At 36.2% G+C, this 20,967-nt stretch overlaps 2 protein-coding genes across 2 annotated transcripts; one reads left to right on the forward strand and one right to left on the reverse strand.

The window, feature by feature from the left end:
• The first annotated feature begins 224 nt into the window (after positions 1-224).
• Positions 225-4,557, forward strand: LOC145667520 (uncharacterized). Its single transcript, XM_081734993.1, has 2 exons — positions 225-618; positions 4,520-4,557. Exons 1-2 carry the CDS (start codon positions 225-227, stop codon positions 4,555-4,557), a joined length of 432 nt encoding a protein of 143 aa, XP_081591119.1.
• A 10-nt stretch (positions 4,558-4,567) lies between these two features.
• Positions 4,568-11,377, reverse strand: LOC145667521 (uncharacterized). Its single transcript, XM_081734994.1, has 2 exons — positions 10,984-11,377; positions 4,568-4,575 (listed from the first exon to the last, which is right to left on the reverse strand). The coding sequence occupies exons 1-2, from the start codon at positions 11,375-11,377 to the stop codon at positions 4,568-4,570; spliced, it is 402 nt and encodes a 133-aa protein (XP_081591120.1).
• Positions 11,378-20,967: the final 9,590 nt, after the last annotated feature.

The following is a 20,967-nucleotide window of genomic DNA, read 5'->3' on the forward strand; positions in this document are numbered from 1 at the left end:
AGTTGAACAGAATACCACAGATCTTATCACTCAGTAATCAGTTGTGAAGTGCTTCCTTGTAGTCAAACAACATATATCGAAATAACGTGTTTTCTGCCTCTTAGTAAATAAAAACTACGATCTTACTAGCTCTTGGAGTAACCAACTGCGCATGTCGTTTAATAGCTTCAACTAAAAGGGGTGCTCATTCAACGTGCAACTCGTGAAAAGGGTAGAAGTCAGAAATGGCTGAGAATAGAAAAGAGCGTGTTCTTGCTTTAGTGCAAGAAGGCTATTGCGCTGCACAAGCCGCTGAAAGGTGTGGAGTTTTACCAAGAACAGCACAGAAGTGGATAAAGCGTTTTCGAGAGACTGGAGAAACTATGCGGCGCCGAGGTAGTGGTAGGCGTCGTGTGACAACACCTGACCAGGATACCCAGCTTGTTGCTGCTGCGCGACTTAATCCCAACATGACCGCCAGACAACTTCGGCACGCATCAGCTTTTCCAGGATCTCGAGATACTGCTGTACGGCGTCTTAGGGAAGCTAATCTTCACGCCCGTCGTGCTGCGGTGAAAGAATTCCTCTCGGAAGAGCATATAAGACGACGGCTTCAGTTTGCGGAAGAAAATGTGAACCGTGATTGGAGACATGTTGTCTTCACAGACGAATGCACATTTTCTTCCTCAAATAATGGCCAAGTAGTCGTGTATCGTCCGAGAGGCTCCAGGCATGATCCCAGATACGTTTTCCACAAACGTCACTGTGGACGCGTATCTGTATCTGCTTGGGGTTTCATGACATCACAGTGTCTTGGAGTACTCCATAGGGTAGAGGGGCGTCTTACAGGTGAGCAATATTTACATATCCTTCGGGATGTTATGTTGCCATCTGTGCGTTTTATCTACCCCGATGGAGTAATCCGGTTTCAGCACGACAGGTCTCCGGTTCATATGTGTCAATTAGTTCAGAATTGGCTCTCGCAGCAGGCTGATTTAGAGGTCCTAGATTGGCCACCGCGTGGAGCCGATATGAATATAATTGAGACAGTATGGGCAGAGGTCATAAGGGTGATGAAGGAGAACTGGCCTAACCCGCCTCCATCCACAAAAAATCAACTATGGGAAATCGTTGAAAACAGCTGGGAGGAAGTCTCCCGTAGTGAACGCTTTCTCCGCAGACTTTCCGAAAGCATGCCCAGAAGGCTCCAGGCAGTCATCGATGTAGAAGGTCATTGGACCTCCTATTAGACACTTATATATAAACAGCCCTTTTCAGGGCTACGTATTCCCTTCCATTCTTTTATTTTTTGAATGCCAATGAAAATATATCTACGTCACTTTCACTGTTAAACAATGAAAATAAAAAAAAAAACATAATAGCAGTGGACAAGACTCGATCTTGCGAACTTGTGTATTGTAATCTCTCACTTATCCCCTGAGCTACGAAGTAACACGTAGATTTTTTTGAAAAAGATATTAGTAGTTCATAACAACACACTCCCTTTTTATGTAATTCATGTGCCCCTTGCTGCTATCGATGGCGTGAAAACAAAATGCTACACATTACCCCATATCATTTCACCATTAGATTGCTGTTTTCTGATCAGTTAAAACAGGATTCCTGGATATCTAAGCGAAAAATGTATTTCTTTTTCATGTATTCTACGAAAAACCTAAAGAGTAAACAAAATCGAGACAAGCAACTTTCTCGAACAAACCACTCAATGTATCAGTGTCATTGCAAACAACGTCTCGCTGATGTAATGAATAACAACATGTAGTAAAGATCATGGGGTCTTCAGATCAAATACAGCTTGTCATATGGTTTTGTTTTCTTCAGCACAATAGAATTTTTTAAAAAAATATCCAGTCATGTGAGAAAAACAAATTTTGCAGAAATATAACATTTCGTTTTGAGAGGCGTATTAGCACGAAGAAATAGTTTTATTTCTTGCAATCCAAACCGTGAAGAATGAGCTAATGAATAGCGTTTATGGGTCCTTCAATAAGCACCATCCAGTGTGTTGTCGTCGGCAACGTTACGTTTTTCCTTTTCTTTTTTTCTCGTTTTCGCGCATCACATTCTGTTTTTCAATGACTTCTAATGCTAAATTTTAATCCGCTGTTACTTCGTTCGTCGTTTTCACTTCCACCTACAATATTAGATTTAGTTATAGCTGACTATCCTCTAATTTGTATCGAAGTTTTGTCAAGTTTCTAGTGAACGTCAGCTAACCATTTTCTTCCACGTACTAAATGTATTCAAATATTTATTTCAAACGGCTGATTTGATTTCCCGTGATGATCGGACAGACAAACACGACGTCACTTTTACATATTGACCGCCTTATTTGGAACTTGCCCCATTTCCCCCTCAAAAGTGGATTTTTAAGGACAACGGAAGATGGGCTCACATATTTTAAAATATGGTGTTTATATCCATCTGTTCCTCTTACGACATATGTGTTAATGAATCCGACTGGACCAAAAGCTAAATACCGTATATTTAAAAGATAATTTCAAGTGCTTCATCTGTTTTGCTGTGAAGATAAGACACAATCTCGATGTCATCATTCTTAAATATTGAGCAAAAACGATACAAATTGCCCCTCTTCTCCATTTAGTGCCGAAATTTCTAAACACGGTCGGACACGTGCACACTCGTTTTAAATAAGGAATTTATGTATCATATTTCATCTCACAAACGTGAGAGATTCTATTTTTGGCATACATTTTAACCCCCTCTCTTCTGTTTGGATACGCATTTCAATAAAAATGGCGTGACAACAACCCAGTCCGAGGTAGGTGTTAACTATGTTAATAAAATTCATTTCAAACGGTTCAGCCATTTTTCGTTATGATAAACAACGTGTTTTTAATTTATATACTATGCAAATATAGGTTAATAGTATTGTTCTGTCTTGTTATTTATTTATTTAAGTTATTTATTGATATAAAATTGAGGTGTTACGTTTAATGTTTAACAAAACCTAGCATTTACCATGTTATCAACCGTGAAGTAGCGAATTTTGTGTCTAATATTTATATTATATTCAATTTACTGTGTCACGCTAGTAGCAAATTAAGCATAAATGCGAAAACATTGTTCACTTTCAGTTCTCAAGAGAATTTCTTTCCTGTCTTTCTATTATTTTGTCAATAGCTTACAAAACACTGGCATCAGACTTTTGCAATTATATTTTTTAACGTTTTTCCCATAAACTCCCCTGAAAATTTAACCTGAATCGACCCTTACCGGGAATCGAACCCGAGACTACAAGAACCAAAAACACACGCGCTAGCCACTAGACTTTTTTATTTTTATTCCACGTTAATTAGTAAGCCCACGTTTCATATAGCCTCGCTGTTGAAAGTGTTACGTGAATATAGACTAGACCAAAATTAATTATTGGTGTCCATTTCAGGATCACTCAGTATTATGTTTTTAAGTGTTAGAGTGTTACAAAATCCAACACTTTTCAGTGCCTTATTAAACAACTTATTTTTTAAAAAAGTCTTGAATGTGTATTAACGGATACAATAAGAATAAAAATCACTATTAGAAACAAACATTTGCAGTAAAAGGAAAAGCAGAAACTATTTGTGTAATAAAAATATATATCTTTGCCAAAATATTTGTGGCTTGGTGTAATATATATTCACGTAACATTCCTCCACTAAAAACATGCTACCGAGTGATCCTGAAATGAACACCAGTAAAAAAATTTGGTCTAGTCTATATTCACATAACAAAAGGAACAAGAAACTAAAAATCAACTCAACACTACTTTTATACCATCAATAGCAGCAAGGGGCAGACGATACTATCCCGAAAAATTGCATTTATTCCTTTGACCCGCATTGCAAAGCATCGGACAATTTGCAACATCAATTAAAAAAGCTTGAAGAGAAATAATCTTTATGGACAATAAGTTTCTTACGAACAATATTCAATTATAAAATGCCTACTACTTATCTTTCTTATTTAATTTATGGGCCGCGATGGTTCACTGGTAGAGCGCTTACCTTTGGTGCATGCGGTCTCTGGTTTTATTCCGTTCAAGTAAGCTTGTGGTGGACAACATTATGTCCGTGACTTTTCCAAAGTATTTCCTTTTCCTTCCACTTTCTCATTCCACCAATTCTTAAATCATTTTCTTACTTTAATTATCTTCTCCCTTAGCCTAAAATAGCAGGATTCTAGAACACTGGTCCGTATACCACATGAGTGGTGATGAAGAAAGCAATCAACCTGGTTAACCTGCCTTCACTCGCTATCGCTTGCTCGACATTACTATATGAATTGTGTATTGAGATTTGATAAAGAAAAGAACCAAACTGGTTACTAATCCAAATTCTCCTCTATGTACAAACGTACAAACGGATGTATCTGATTTAGATCTTTTAAAAATATTGGTAGAAGACTTCATGAGCAGTTGCTGATGCATAAAAGTAGAACTGAAAGTAGATTCTAGGTAATCATAAAGAAACTTTATCGTCATTAAAAAAGTGCTTTCGTTTTTCTCATGATTCAACAGTCTTTGACATGACCTCAGCTATACCCAGGAGAGAATAGTTGGCAGCCTTCAAGATCCTTCAAAAAAAAAAAAAAGAATTGTGCAAGTTAGTCTTAGTCTTCAACAACCAAACATCAATCCTGACAAAATCGTCAGCATTAGACATTTCTTATTCGCTTATATGTAGAAGGAAACATGTCCACCCTTGTATAAGCCATATCACGTATAACAAGAAGGTAGTAACAAAACTTCAATATGGCCAGTTTTCCCCCTAGTAACACGGCAGCTATGCAGCAGTCAATCCTAAAGTATCGTCATCCGCAAAAAAAAGTTCGCATATACTGTAACTTCCACATTTTCATTAATAACTCAGTTTTCTTAATATAATATCGCTTCTTTGTGCTTTCCTTAACAAAGCAGTGTAGTAATGAATAATTATTTATGATTTTTGTGAAAAAATAAAGCAAAATAAGAAAATTATAAGCAAAAAACTGTGATTGTTATGAAACTTTAGTCTGTCAGATAATTACGCGAAGAATATCCCGAGGGAAATTCACTCCATACAGTGCACAGGTATTAGGAGCACTCACCAATACGTAAAATTGAAGGAACAGAAAATAATGTATTTTTGAGATGAACATACAATTCACACTTCACGTGAAGTTCCAATATGGGAAATCAATCAATATCTTCAGTTGAAATTACTGAAAAAAAAAAGAAAGAAAATGGCTATTTAAAACTCCAAGTGTAAACCTGCGCTTGGAGCGAGTCTATTTCCAATATCAGAACTCGCTATTTCGAAACATGCCTGCGTAGCCAAGCGGGTTTAGCAATGCTGTTGAAATTCTAGAACCGAAGGGTGGCAGTTCGAGCCTGAGTGCGGAACGCTTTTTTTTTCAATATAGTGAAATATTTTTTAAAATATAAATGTCTAGTTTGAAGTGCTTAAAAACACAAGACCAGATGAACAATCACTTTTCAAAGCTCAGTCACATTTATTCACTATGTTCATCAATTAGGCTATATACGAAGACACTAAAATGTGGAACGTTAACGATCCTTATTAACGTTAATACCACATCCGTTATAATGAGAACAGATTTGTGATCTGAATACCAACCTTAAACCATACGTCCAAAATGAAAATTATTCATGTTCTTGATACCTATTGCAACACTCAGTTGTAATATAGAGAGTGAGAGTACGAAAGAGAGAGATAAAATACTGTATACAGGGTGCGGAAAAATTCCCGGAACGGTCCAATATCTCGCGAAGTATAAATGTCACCAAAACAAAAATAACACATGTTAAATAGTTTTAAAGAAGCTATCCAATGATAGAAAACACAATCACCTATCCCTACCTCCTTGGGAACTACGGGGGATAACTTTAAAATTTTAAATGGGAACCCCTATTTCTTATTTCATATGTGGATTCTCCAGGAAAAGTGATAGTGATTTGATCAAAAATTGAAAACAGTGTGTGCGAAGATGAAGTTACATGGAATACAATATCAATAATTGTTTTGCAAAGAAGCTTTATGAAGTAGTTCTTAGTAGTAGGGTTATTTACAACAAAAATAAGGCATTTTTGTCACCATTTGTATTTTCTTGCAAATTAATGAATATGGACAAATGCATTATTTTATGGAAGTTAAAATGTATGAATTCGTTATGTGGGTAAAAAAATCACATGAAAATTTTACTCTGCGTGGAAATCGAACTCATGACCTTTCATGCCGCAGTCCCGTACGCTAACTGCATGGCCCAGAGCTCGACACTGAGAGGCCACATTTTCATAAAGATTTGCCGCCTCCATTTTTTATGTGTCGATTCAAGTGCTATCCGTGAAGGCACTGTTTTCAATTTTGGGTCAAATCACTGTTACTTATTCTGAAGAATCCATATGTGCAACAAAATATGGGGATTTCCATGTAAAATTTTAAAGTTACCCCCCGTGTGGGAATGGAGGGTTGCGTTTGGTATCATTGGATAGATTTTTCAAAACTGTTTAACACGTGTTATTTTTATTTTGCTGATCTGTATATTTCGCGAGATATTGAACTGTTCCGGGACTTTCCCCGCACCCTGTATAAGCTTGTATTTTTAATTAAAATAGTTAGTGTAAATCATAATCTGGATTTTTATAAAGTAAATGAAACAATCATATAGAAAATGTATACAGTTTAAAATTGAGTTAAATTGCAATTCCAGAATCTGTAACATTATACATTTCTTATTTATTTACATCGAATGTTAACTTATTGTATAGTTTATAGCACGAGTATCAGCTGATATGTAACACAAAATTATCTATAAATTGAATTTAAATAGGAAATGATATAGTTGCTATAAGAACAAGTTTATGAAAATGAACTCTATAATAATGGTTGTATTTGAAACAGAGTTTGCGTAATGGAGTAAATATTTACACCGCCAGATTTGCAATACTGTGCGGTTTAAATTGTCAATCTCATCAATTTTACTTATTTCGCTTGAATGTTTATGGAATTTAGTATAGCATTATGAAACATTCAACAACTGATCTAGTAGTGAAACATATTTAATAAGATTACCGCACATTACGGTAGATTCCGAGATCGCTCCCAGCTTTGCGAGCACTTGATATTATCTTATTATTATTTCAGATAAAATATCATGTGGAAGAGCTAAATTAAATTAGAAAATGAAATGAAATATTTAACATCCCACTATTACGCCCTTTAGGCGGTAAGGTTCTAGATTGCTGGTCCTCACATAGAGGAGAATTTGGATTAGTAACCAGTTTGGTTCTTTTCTTTATCAAATCTCAATACACAATTCATATAGTAATGTCGAGCAAGCGATAGCGAGTGAAGGCAGGTTAACCAGGTTGATTGCTTTCTTCATCACCACTCATGTGGTATACGGACCAGTGTTCTAGAATCCTGCTATTTTAGGCTAAGGGAGAAGATAATTAAAGTAAGAAAATGATTTAAGAATTGGTGGAATGAGAAAGTGGAAGGAAAAGGAAATACTTTGGAAAAGTCACGGACATAATGTTGTCCACCACAAGCTTACTTGAACGGAATAAAACCAGAGACCGCATGCACCAAAGGTAAGCGCTCTACCAGTGAACCATCGCGGCCCATAAATTAAATAAGAAAGATAAGTAGTAGGCATTTTATAATTGAATATTGTTCGTAAGAAACTTATTGTCCATAAAGATTATTTCTCTTCAAGCTTTTTTAATTGATGTTGCAAATTGTCCGATGCTTTGCAATGCGGGTCAAAGGAATAAATGCAATTTTTCGGGATAGTATCGTCTGCCCCTTGCTGCTATTGATGGTATAAAAGTAGTGTTGAGTTGATTTTTAGTTTCTTGTTCCTTTTGTTATGTGAATACAGACTAGACCAAATTTTTTTACTGGTGTTCATTTCAGGATCACTCGGTAGCATGTTTTTAGTGGAGGAATGTTACGTGAATATATATTACACCAAGCCACAAATATTTTGGCAAAGATATATATTTTTATTACACAAATAGTTTCTGCTTTTCCTTTTACTGCAAATGTTTGTTTCTAATAGTGATTTTTATTCTTATTGTATCCGTTAATACACATTCAAGACTTTTTTAAAAAATAAGTTGTTTAATAAGGCACTGAAAAGTGTTGGATTTTGTAACACTCTAACACTTAAAAACATAATACTGAGTGATCCTGAAATGGACACCAATAATTAATTTTGGTCTAGTCTATATTCACGTAACACTTTCAACAGCGAGGCTATATGAAACGTGGGCTTACTAATTAACGTGGAATAAAAATAAAAAAGTCTAGTGGCTAGCGCGTGTGTTTTTGGTTCTTGTAGTCTCGGGTTCGATTCCCGGTAAGGGTCGATTCAGGTTAAATTTTCAGGGGAGTTTATGGGAAAAACGTTAAAAAATATAATTGCAAAAGTCTGATGCCAGTGTTTTGTAAGCTATTGACAAAATAATAGAAAGACAGGAAAGAAATTCTCTTGAGAACTGAAAGTGAACAATGTTTTCGCATTTATGCTTAATTTGCTACTAGCGTGACACAGTAAATTGAATATAATATAAATATTAGACACAAAATTCGCTACTTCACGGTTGATAACATGGTAAATGCTAGGTTTTGTTAAACATTAAACGTAACACCTCAATTTTATATCAATAAATAACTTAAATAAATAAATAACAAGACAGAACAATACTATTAACCTATATTTGCATAGTATATAAATTAAAAACACGTTGTTTATCATAACGAAAAATGGCTGAACCGTTTGAAATGAATTTTATTAACATAGTTAACACCTACCTCGGACTGGGTTGTTGTCACGCCATTTTTATTGAAATGCGTATCCAAACAGAAGAGAGGGGGTTAAAATGTATGCCAAAAATAGAATCTCTCACGTTTGTGAGATGAAATATGATACATAAATTCCTTATTTAAAACGAGTGTGCACGTGTCCGACCGTGTTTAGAAATTTCGGCACTAAATGGAGAAGAGGGGCAATTTGTATCGTTTTTGCTCAATATTTAAGAATGATGACATCGAGATTGTGTCTTATCTTCACAGCAAAACAGATGAAGCACTTGAAATTATCTTTCAAATATACGGTATTTAGCTTTTGGTCCAGTCGGATTCATTAACACATATGTCGTAAGAGGAACAGATGGATATAAACACCATATTTTAAAATATGTGAGCCCATCTTCCGTTGTCCTTAAAAATCCACTTTTGAGGGGGAAATGGGGCAAGTTCCAAATAAGGCGGTCAATATGTAAAAGTGACGTCGTGTTTGTCTGTCCGATCATCACGGGAAATCAAATCAGCCGTTTGAAATAAATATTTGAATACATTTAGTACGTGGAAGAAAATGGTTAGCTGACGTTCACTAGAAACTTGACAAAACTTCGATACAAATTAGAGGATAGTCAGCTATAACTAAATCTAATATTGTAGGTGGAAGTGAAAACGACGAACGAAGTAACAGCGGATTAAAATTTAGCATTAGAAGTCATTGAAAAACAGAATGTGATGCGCGAAAACGAGAAAAAAAGAAAAGGAAAAACGTAACGTTGCCGACGACAACACACTGGATGGTGCTTATTGAAGGACCCATAAACGCTATTCATTAGCTCATTCTTCACGGTTTGGATTGCAAGAAATAAAACTATTTCTTCGTGCTAATACGCCTCTCAAAACGAAATGTTATATTTCTGCAAAATTTGTTTTTCTCACATGACTGGATATTTTTTTAAAAAATTCTATTGTGCTGAAGAAAACAAAACCATATGACAAGCTGTATTTGATCTGAAGACCCCATGATCTTTACTACATGTTGTTATTCATTACATCAGCGAGACGTTGTTTGCAATGACACTGATACATTGAGTGGTTTGTTCGAGAAAGTTGCTTGTCTCGATTTTGTTTACTCTTTAGGTTTTTCGTAGAATACATGAAAAAGAAATACATTTTTCGCTTAGATATCCAGGAATCCTGTTTTAACTGATCAGAAAACAGCAATCTAATGGTGAAATGATATGGGGTAATGTGTAGCATTTTGTTTTCACGCCATCGATAGCAGCAAGGGGCACATGAATTACATAAAAAGGGAGTGTGTTGTTATGAACTACTAATATCTTTTTCAAAAAAATCTACGTGTTACTTCGTAGCTCAGGGGATAAGTGAGAGATTACAATACACAAGTTCGCAAGATCGAGTCTTGTCCACTGCTATTATGTTTTTTTTTTTATTTTCATTGTTTAACAGTGAAAGTGACGTAGATATATTTTCATTGGCATTCAAAAAATAAAAGAATGGAAGGGAATACGTAGCCCTGAAAAGGGCTGTTTATATATAAGTGTCTAATAGGAGGTCCAATGACCTTCTACATCGATGACTGCCTGGAGCCTTCTGGGCATGCTTTCGGAAAGTCTGCGGAGAAAGCGTTCACTACGGGAGACTTCCTCCCAGCTGTTTTCAACGATTTCCCATAGTTGATTTTTTGTGGATGGAGGCGGGTTAGGCCAGTTCTCCTTCATCACCCTTATGACCTCTGCCCATACTGTCTCAATTATATTCATATCGGCTCCACGCGGTGGCCAATCTAGGACCTCTAAATCAGCCTGCTGCGAGAGCCAATTCTGAACTAATTGACACATATGAACCGGAGACCTGTCGTGCTGAAACCGGATTACTCCATCGGGGTAGATAAAACGCACAGATGGCAACATAACATCCCGAAGGATATGTAAATATTGCTCACCTGTAAGACGCCCCTCTACCCTATGGAGTACTCCAAGACACTGTGATGTCATGAAACCCCAAGCAGATACAGATACGCGTCCACAGTGACGTTTGTGGAAAACGTATCTGGGATCATGCCTGGAGCCTCTCGGACGATACACGACTACTTGGCCATTATTTGAGGAAGAAAATGTGCATTCGTCTGTGAAGACAACATGTCTCCAATCACGGTTCACATTTTCTTCCGCAAACTGAAGCCGTCGTCTTATATGCTCTTCCGAGAGGAATTCTTTCACCGCAGCACGACGGGCGTGAAGATTAGCTTCCCTAAGACGCCGTACAGCAGTATCTCGAGATCCTGGAAAAGCTGATGCGTGCCGAAGTTGTCTGGCGGTCATGTTGGGATTAAGTCGCGCAGCAGCAACAAGCTGGGTATCCTGGTCAGGTGTTGTCACACGACGCCTACCACTACCTCGGCGCCGCATAGTTTCTCCAGTCTCTCGAAAACGCTTTATCCACTTCTGTGCTGTTCTTGGTAAAACTCCACACCTTTCAGCGGCTTGTGCAGCGCAATAGCCTTCTTGCACTAAAGCAAGAACACGCTCTTTTCTATTCTCAGCCATTTCTGACTTCTACCCTTTTCACGAGTTGCACGTTGAATGAGCACCCCTTTTAGTTGAAGCTATTAAACGACATGCGCAGTTGGTTACTCCAAGAGCTAGTAAGATCGTAGTTTTTATTTACTAAGAGGCAGAAAACACGTTATTTCGATATATGTTGTTTGACTACAAGGAAGCACTTCACAACTGATTACTGAGTGATAAGATCTGTGGTATTCTGTTCAACTTTCCTTTAGGCAATTTTAAACGTAATAGACAATATTTGTCTGACCTTGTCAAGGCCTCAGGCAGAAGACAAAATCAATGAAAATGTTTTCAACATAACATTTTCGATTTCTGTTTATCTCCTATCCGTTTTTGTTACGATTGCCTCCTTTAGAAATATCAGCTCTCTTTTTTTGGCCCCTGTAAGGAAATGCTATTGCGGTTTTCCAACGTTCAATATTTTTGGCAAAATTAACACTTTCAAATAAAGCTAAACAAGCATATGTTTCACAGACAAAACAATATGTAAAGTTCTACTTTCCAGTTAGGCAATATTCCTTCAAAAAATTGCAACTATAGTTTGCATCTCAAGTAATAGGGTAAATGTGCCAGTAGTCGACCATTTAAGGAGATTTTCAACTTTTTTAAAGTATAAAAAAAAATATTTTTTACTAATAACTTTTACTGCATATGTAATTAGAAAGAACAGTGTTTAAATTACGTTTGTGTAGCTCGCATAGGAAATCTTTTATACATAATTACACAGGAAAAAGAAAATACCAGAAACCCTGAAAAAAACAGTAGTCGGCCTATGAAAACCAAAGGTCAGCCATTACTTTAACCAGTACTCAGCCACACTATAGAATTGACTACTAATGGAATTTTAGAGGTCAATTCCTCAGTAGCAAATTAAGGGACAAATATATTGCACTCAGAGTTCCTACAAAGAAAAACTACGTGGAAAACAGGCCCGCAACTAGAGGGAGCTAGGGGGCCTGGCCCTCCTAAACTTTTCGTGGCCCCTCCAGACCTCAACACAAAAAACACAATTTAGATATGTGTAAGAGATTTTTAATGACTTGCCCCCCCTAACATATCTATGTCCCCCCAAACCTCTGTGGCTAGAAGCAGGCCTGGTGGAAAATATATTGCGATACAGGAAAAAAGACTTCTTGTATGATATTTACCATAAACTAAGAAAAATGTGCCTCGGCCTAGACTAGCCTATTTAAAACTAATATATAGGCCTATTTATATTTACATTTATATTTACATTGATATTTATATTTAGCTATGACATTAACCCTTTAATATGAAGTTCATTAAGCACATTCAGGACACATAAGCACTTGTTTAGCAGGTTCCTCGTACGATAATACACTGAGGCACGTGCATTTTAAGTGGTACCAGTGATCACAAAAGTGACACCCAATATATTTAGGTGTATCGTTCTCAATATCACTTATGAATTCTTCTTCAGGCCTTAGACGGCATTTCAACAACTTCTTGCGTCTCGTCTTTTTAACTACTAGTGCTACTTGGCTTGACAGTCCTTTTCTTTTTGTTTGACTTAAATTTTTTCCTTTCTTTTGTATTCTCTCCCTTTTTCATTTTAGACATTCCTCTTCTAGTTTTCTTTTCTTTTCATTCTTTACCATCTGATAATTTCTCCATGCTTGGGAGGATACTGCACTTTGAACTTTTTCTCTGGGCACATGTTTGGTAGTTTTGTTTTTGATTGGAGCTAGCCAGAAAAGATGCTAATCAAAGCCAGATAATATGGAAGTATTTTACGAAGGTTTTCTTTGAATTTCTCCTGAGATCATATGGAGTTATTTCTGGCTCTACTGACTGTAGAAACAGAAGCAGACCTTTCACCTTGCGTCGCTTCAGTACAAGATGCCATAACGGATATGTTGTTTTCCTGGTTTGAGTCAGATGTAACGTCTATTTCTGATATCGAAGATATATTTGTAGGCTCTAGACGGCCAATTGCTAAAATTTGGTATGTTCCAGGACTAAGATATCGAGCATTTCACTAGCAAGTATCTACTGATAGCAGATCGATCCTCTTCGGACAGAACAATAGCCTTATATGTGTTCATTAGTGTAGAATAAGAAGACTCTTTGGATAGAGTATCCTCAACGCACCTGATTGCAAAAACATCTGACACTGAGTCTATTCCAGTAGATGTCTTTGGACTGGTTGAAAGAAACGCTAAATCACGCGTTCTTAAACTGTTAGACATATTTTTCTCACGCTCATAGTGAGTTAGAATGTAAATATTTATGATTATTCTGTATTGTTTCGGCAATCAGGCAACTCTAGGAACAGAGCAGATAAGAACAGATAATAATAATAATAATAATAATAATAATAATAATAATAATAATAATAATAATAATAATAATAATAATAATAATAATAATAATAATAATAGTTGAAGAGGAGTTGCAGCCTTGGAATTAAAAACGTGCAGAAACGCGACATTGTGCGGAGTAAATCAATTAGATATGGATAACCATTACTTTCTCATAGCTACCTTAGATTAAAAGACTAAGCTATGATCAGGGTCAAGGGCGTCGATCCTACTAGGGCCGGGGGGCCCGGGCCCCCAAAGCTTATATAGGGCGTATGCTTAGGGTAAAATAAATACTCATTACCTGTCCTTTTTAAATTTTAGAGAAATAATTCAGACCAGCCATAAATCCTTAACCTTTTTTCCCTCAGTTCTAGAAAAATACAAGAATTGAAATGGTTACAATACCAGACTGATATTAAAGTACGGGACAAAAATAAACGACCAACATCGTCATAAGTTTTAATTGCATTTTCGATCGTTTAATTTTGTCCCGTACTTTATAACTGTATTATACTTGTATGATGCAATTAGTGACATCATAACAGTTACTTTTTCATTAAATCGTTAGAAAAGTCTTCTACGTATTAGTTAAGTGTCTTAGTTGTATGCCATGTGTCATTTAAATTGAATGAATGATAAGTGGATGACTACTTTAGTATATGTGGGATGACTACTGGATTATGGTCCGCTGAAAGTAATGGGGGGCTGGCCATTGAAATTGAAGTGAAGAGTCATTTCCAGTAGTCAGCCCCTAATGGCTGACTACCGGAAAACGTTATCAAAAATGCAACTTGTAGTCAGCCCCCCTTATTTCTACGCAATATCTTGTTTTGTATCATAAACCACGAATTTTTGATAAGCTACGATACATTCATGCATAGAAGAAAGCAATAACTCGTACTATTTTACAATAATATAATTTTAACTTAACTTTGAAGTAAAGCTTCTTCCTTATTTTTTTATTAACAAAATGCGCACTTTGCTCACTTGCATCAGCAGACCTCAAATGATAATTTTTCTTTCCTGCCACGAGGAGTCACACCAGGCCAGAACAAATGAGGTTGAATACTGGAGCTCTGATTTAAGTTGTAGTTGATTATTTGTTTGATAACAAGCTACTGTATGTTTATTTAATATGCTTTTTACTGAAAAATGGCTGACTAATGGAGACGGCTGACTTTAGGCACACTTACCCTCCTAACTAACTAACTAATTCTATGGCCTATGGAACCCGGAGGTTCAATGCCGCATTCACAAAAGCTCTCCACTGACTTCTATCCTTAGCTAACTGGATCCAGTTTCTACTTTGTATTCCTATTTCTGCGAGATCCATCTTAATATTGTCCTCCCATCTGCGCCTAGGTCTTCCTAATTATAAGCTCAAGTAATATGTAACATAATAATAACAATAATAATAATAATAATATCTTAGTATCAAACTTTAAGCGATTTTTATATGATGCATATATTCATGAAAATAGTCACTACTTGTTATGTACTCATTTGGTGTTCCCCTAGGGTTACTAGGAATTGAAATCAGGATCTCTGACTGTGCAGTCCAGTATGCTAACTGTATGACCACAGAGCACGGATCTGACAAAAAACATTTTCATAACGTTTTGCTACCCCTCCTTTTCCGGTATCGATTAAAGTGCCATCCGTGAAGGAATTGTTTTCAATTCTGGGTGAAATCAGTCACTTTTTTCTGGAGAATCGAAATGTCCAATAAGAAATGGGGGTCCCACTTTAAAATTTTAAAGTTATCCCAACCGCCAAAGGGAATGGGGATAGCGGATTTTCTTTGGTATAATTGAACTATACATATAAAGCAGAAACATATATTCTCATTTTGGGCGTGTGTTTTCAATTTGATATTAACTTAGAAATCTATTTGAACTTTGGTAGTGCTAGCATTTCCATAGCGTCATCTTCGTATACAAACAGATGATGAATAAAAGTGACAGAGGTTTGAAAGCTGACAGTTTATCTGATTTTGTTTTTATAACCAATTCAAAGGTTAAAAATGTAACGTTGTATTTAGAAAAAATAAAATATCCTTATATTGAAAGAAAACCGGACTGGGAACCGAACCGTCAATCATGACTGTAATTTCAAGCGCCTCGCTAAACCCACTTATTTTCTTCTTAATTTACGTCGCGAAAGGCGGCCCCGAAGTTCACTTACCAAAGTCTACTTTCCCCTTATCAGTACTTTCTATATATTTCCTACTCGGTTATACACGTTTTACAGTAACCTTGAATGATAGGGACACAAACACAGACACGTCGAGAACATTAAAAATTCCAAAATTCTCCCACCGGGCATCAAACCCGGTACCCCGTACACCACAGACACACATGCTAGCCACTAGACCACACAGCCAAGTTATAAAGCCAGCGCGTTTTAATAATTCTACTGGAAATGCACGAGATATGCACTTGTAATACATTGAGTGATTTATTCGAGAGAGGCAAAGCACTATATTTTGAATTCATTTCTTGGTTTCCTTTCTACTGTGTTTATTCTTTGTATTTTCGTACACTACTTGAAAAAGCAAATACATTTTTCGCTACGGTGTCCAGAAATACTATTTTAACTGATCATAAAACAGAAATCTTTCGGTGAAATAATATGGGGTAATGTGTGCTATTTTAGTTTCATACCGAGTTCCTTCGTAGCTAAGCGGTTAGCATACGCACCTTTGACGTAAGAGACCCGGTTCGATTCCCGGTGTGAGCTCATGTGGTTCGGATTTCACGCTAATCAGTAGGTAAACGTCTCATATAGCCTCGATGCTCAAAGGGATGTTAAAATCAACTCAACATTATTTTATACCATCAATTGAAGCAAAAGGTAGACGATAGTATCCTGTTAAAAACATGCATTTATTTCTTTGGCACATATTACAAAGCATCGGACTATTTGCGACACTTTAAGAAAAAGATGCTTTATGAATATTAAGTCGCTTCAAGCGTTCAAATCGCTTTGTAAAAATCCAGATTATGAATTGCAATAACTTTTTACGTTGTAATTAAAATTACAGCATATATTGTTTTCTATTTTTCTCACATACTTTCTCTCTCTCTCTTTCTTTCTCTATATATACACACCTGTATATTACAATAGGTATCAGAACATGAATAATTTTCATTTTGGACGTGTGATTTAAGGTTGGTATTCATATCAGAAAGTTGTTCCCATTATAACAATGTTAACGTTCCTCATTTTAGCGTCTTCGTATATAAATGATGACAGGGTGAACAAATGTAACAGGCTTTGAAACGTGATAGTTCATCTGATTTTTTTTTTCAAGCACTTCAAAGCAGAACTTTATATTTAAAGTAATGTTTCCATATGTTGAAAAAAATCAAAACCGCCGGAAGGCAGATTCGAACTGCCGCCCTCCGATGCTAGACTTTCAAGAACACTACTAAACACGCTTGACCACCGAGACAATTCATGAAAGAATATGCTGTAATAATGCTCATATATCGCTCCAAGCGCACGTTCACACCTGAAGTTTTAAATAGTCATTTTCACCCTATATCAGTAATTTCAACTGAAGATATTGACTGATTTTGCATATTGGAACTGTGCATGAAGTGTGAATTGCATATTAAACGCAGAAATACGTAGTTGACTCTTCAGCTCATGTTTCTGTTCAATAGCTTCACATGTTAGTGAGTGTTTCCTAATACCTGTGTCATTTTCCCTCTTTTTTCCCACGGGATATTCTTCGTGTAATTATTTGACACACTAATGTTTCAAAAAATTAAAGGTTTTTTGCTTATAATTTTCTTATTTTGCTTTATTTTTTCTCTAAAATAATAAATAATTATGCATTATTACACTTCTTAGTTAAGGAAAGCACAAAGAAGCGATAATATAGTCAGAAAAGCAAGTTATTAATGAAAATGTGGAAGTTACAGTATATGCGAACTTTTTTTTGCGGATGAGGATACATCGAATTCCAGGAGCGAAATATTCTAAGAACGATCCCAATGAAGTGAGGTTTTTTGTGCCACTGTGGATATGCTAATTTCAGCTAACGAGCCACATGTAAGTGTAAAAGATCAGTTATGAATTATTAACAGTAATAATTTTGTAATAACGTGCCAGCCTTATAGATGTAACAAAATGGACATGAATACGATATTAATGTACAGTACATTCATATGGCAAAAGATTTAAGATTTATCTACAAGGCTGCCGGCTCTGGCATTCTCCAGAAATAATGGTATTACTAATAGTATACTAGTGGTATCATTATCCATTTAGATAAAAAGATAATAACAGTAAATGTCGAGATCCGCCACGATACTCATTAGAACGAGTGAAATCAGTTTGCGTACAGTACAACCGAGGAGAGCCGGTGGGTTGAACATCGAAGAGTACGGTACTTATATCATGCTTAGGACTCGCAAATTCAAAATATTTGAGTAAATCCCAGTGACGTGCGGAAGAGGAAGAGTTTAGCTGTGAAAGAATGAATATTACGGTGAGCTCATAAAGTATTGTTTTCATAAACTGGTAAAGAGTTAGCGCAATAAAATGATGTGCAAGTTGATAGGTAACTTGCGAAATTGCAGCCATCCCATAGCTGGTGAAGCTTTTTGTAATATGCATCTGCAACGTCTGAAATCACCTTCAATTTAGAACATTAACAGAGATCTCACTTGACTTCATTGTAATAGTAATCTAGATAGTCTGAAAAGAGATATTAATAAAGGATGAAATCGATCTCTGAGTAGTGCGGTGATTAAAGAAACAATTTTGAGGATGGACGGGGATGTTCGTTTTTTTAATAAGTTGTTTAGGGTGCAGCAGCCGTTCCAATAATTCGAGGATTATCTTTCGATGTGTCTAAATGCTGTGAAATTTAAAAGTCAGCACTGGACAACGACATGCATTCTTTAATTCATATTGGCTTACAGTTTGTAAAGAAATTCTGTACCTTATCGGTGGCCGCAGGATCTTAAATTGTCTACCTAGATTTTAAAAACGATGCAGCAGTGCTTTAGAGGAACTTAACTCACATTATATAATGGCGTACAATTATAAAACGGTGGATTTACTTCTCTTTTTATAAGACGAGGGTATCGCACAGATATAAACTTGGGATCGTACAGCGGTTTGTTTTAGTTTGGGTGGTAAGATTGAAGAAGGTTGTGATACCAAATGTAAACAACATAAGTATTAATTTATCAATGATAATCAAGGATTGTCTTGATAAGACTAACGTATCACATTTTGTCATTCTGATATCCACTTCCCCTCTAATGCTATACAGTCATGTACTTGATGTGTCAATGCTGTCTTACTTGCAAGATTTTATCATCTTCACTCGCGTCTCGCGTCTCGATTTCTTTTTCTTAAACATTCTTTGGATAGGTATTGATCTTGTGAAAGCTTCGCCACAACGATTGTGGAATGGTGAGATACACACAACTTTTGATATAAGCAGTATAGTCCCTCTGTATTTCCTCAATATTCACACATGGGATAACTATTGATCTTGTGAAAGCTTCGCCACAACGATTTTGAATAGTGAGATACACATATCTCTTGTAATAAACAGTGTAGTCCCTCTGTATTTCTTCAAATCAAGTACCAATACTATATAATCTACTGTTTTGCATACAATAAATAAGTGCAAGGATAGTGGATAAAGCACTCTTCTTATGACATTAGATCAGCCATTATACTGGAAAGGTGTACAAAGAGTACCTTCAGTTGAAGTAATTTCTGAACTGGCCAAAGATGCACCGCCCTTAGGAGGTTTCCACTTAATTAATTTCTAGGCATGATTGAATACATTATGTCACGAAATGGTATAGAAAAACTTTGGGGTATTCTGTGCACTATTACACTATTAGTGAAAATGCTTAATGGCCATACCTATTGAACATCAACGAGAACTAACTTCTAGACTTTGCTCGGCGATCCTTACATATAGCTATGAAGACGTTTAGAACCCTCGGAGGACATGACAAAATCTAGGATCTGCGATCTTATTCAACAATGTCTGGATGACGAAGTAAATATGCAACATTTACAAAAAATGAAACTGCACTAAAAAACGATTTCGAAGAAATCTCAAAATTAAGATGGTGAACTTTTCCGAACCGGCAAGCTCTGGCTGCAGTATATAGGGCAGATCGTTATCGTATTGGTATTATTCCAAAGGGGCTAGATCGAACAGGGAAATAGAAACTTCATTTGTAGACTATTAATTTAACGCTCCCGTTTTGTCACGCAGCTGGTCATGTTGTCTATGCAAATTTGCACGTCACTATACTCAACAGAAGGAAGCATTGGATGCAATTACGGTATCAGAGGATTACAAGATACTAACAACTCAAGGAACTTAGAGAATACGTAGGAGAAAAGGATTTATTTAGCGAAATTACAAGGGATATGTTTAACCAACATTGCTTAATGAAGTGCAGGAAATTTTCTGGGGGATAAACTAAAGTCAGACACAGCGTTAGGAAGATTAATCCTTCATTCCTAGATACTGTTAGACTAAGAAATGGTCTGAGCATGAACCCAATCGAATGTTTGTGTGTCAAAGAGGATATGTGAACTCTAGGACCCGCACTGCTACCATTAGCTCCAGCCGGATAAGGTTACTTATTTGTAGATAACGACTGACTGCGAGAGAGGATTGTGAACGAGCCACATGATAGTTTAAAAGAGCCGATATGTAGTATTCAAGGTTTTCTGCTTTCTGCCAAGGGACTTAAAGTACAAATGGCAGATCGGAAGAAAACCTGAAATAGATTAATACAAACAAAACCTTTAGAAAACCAATATATTATTGACAGTAGCTTAATTGTTGATTGAATGAGTTATGATTATTATTTTGTAATAACGTCCCCATCTTACAAATGTAACAAAATGGACATAAAGACGATCTTGATTTAACTTTATATGAAGGTATAAGCAGAAGGTATAAAACATGAAGGTGGTTTATCGTTCTGTTTACATATATTGGAATCCTTTGACACGAACCGTTTTGGTACTCGAAGAGAAAACGAAACCATAGCAGAACACAATTAATTTAACGAGGAAACCAGTTCATTTAGATATTACATTCGGATACTATTGTATCATTCATTTGTACGTTTATTACAATTTTTTATTGTTTGATTGATTATGTGTTAATATGTTCAACTGCAGATGATTGACTCCAAGTATTCTACCATCTGCTAAAATTTGTAACTATCGTTTAGTTTTCGACTC

The sequence above is a fragment of the Thermobia domestica genome, chromosome 13 (genome assembly GCF_964235325.1).
Source record: "Thermobia domestica chromosome 13, izTheDome1.hap1.1, whole genome shotgun sequence".
In the NCBI taxonomy this organism is placed as follows: domain Eukaryota; kingdom Metazoa; phylum Arthropoda; class Insecta; order Zygentoma; family Lepismatidae; genus Thermobia; species Thermobia domestica.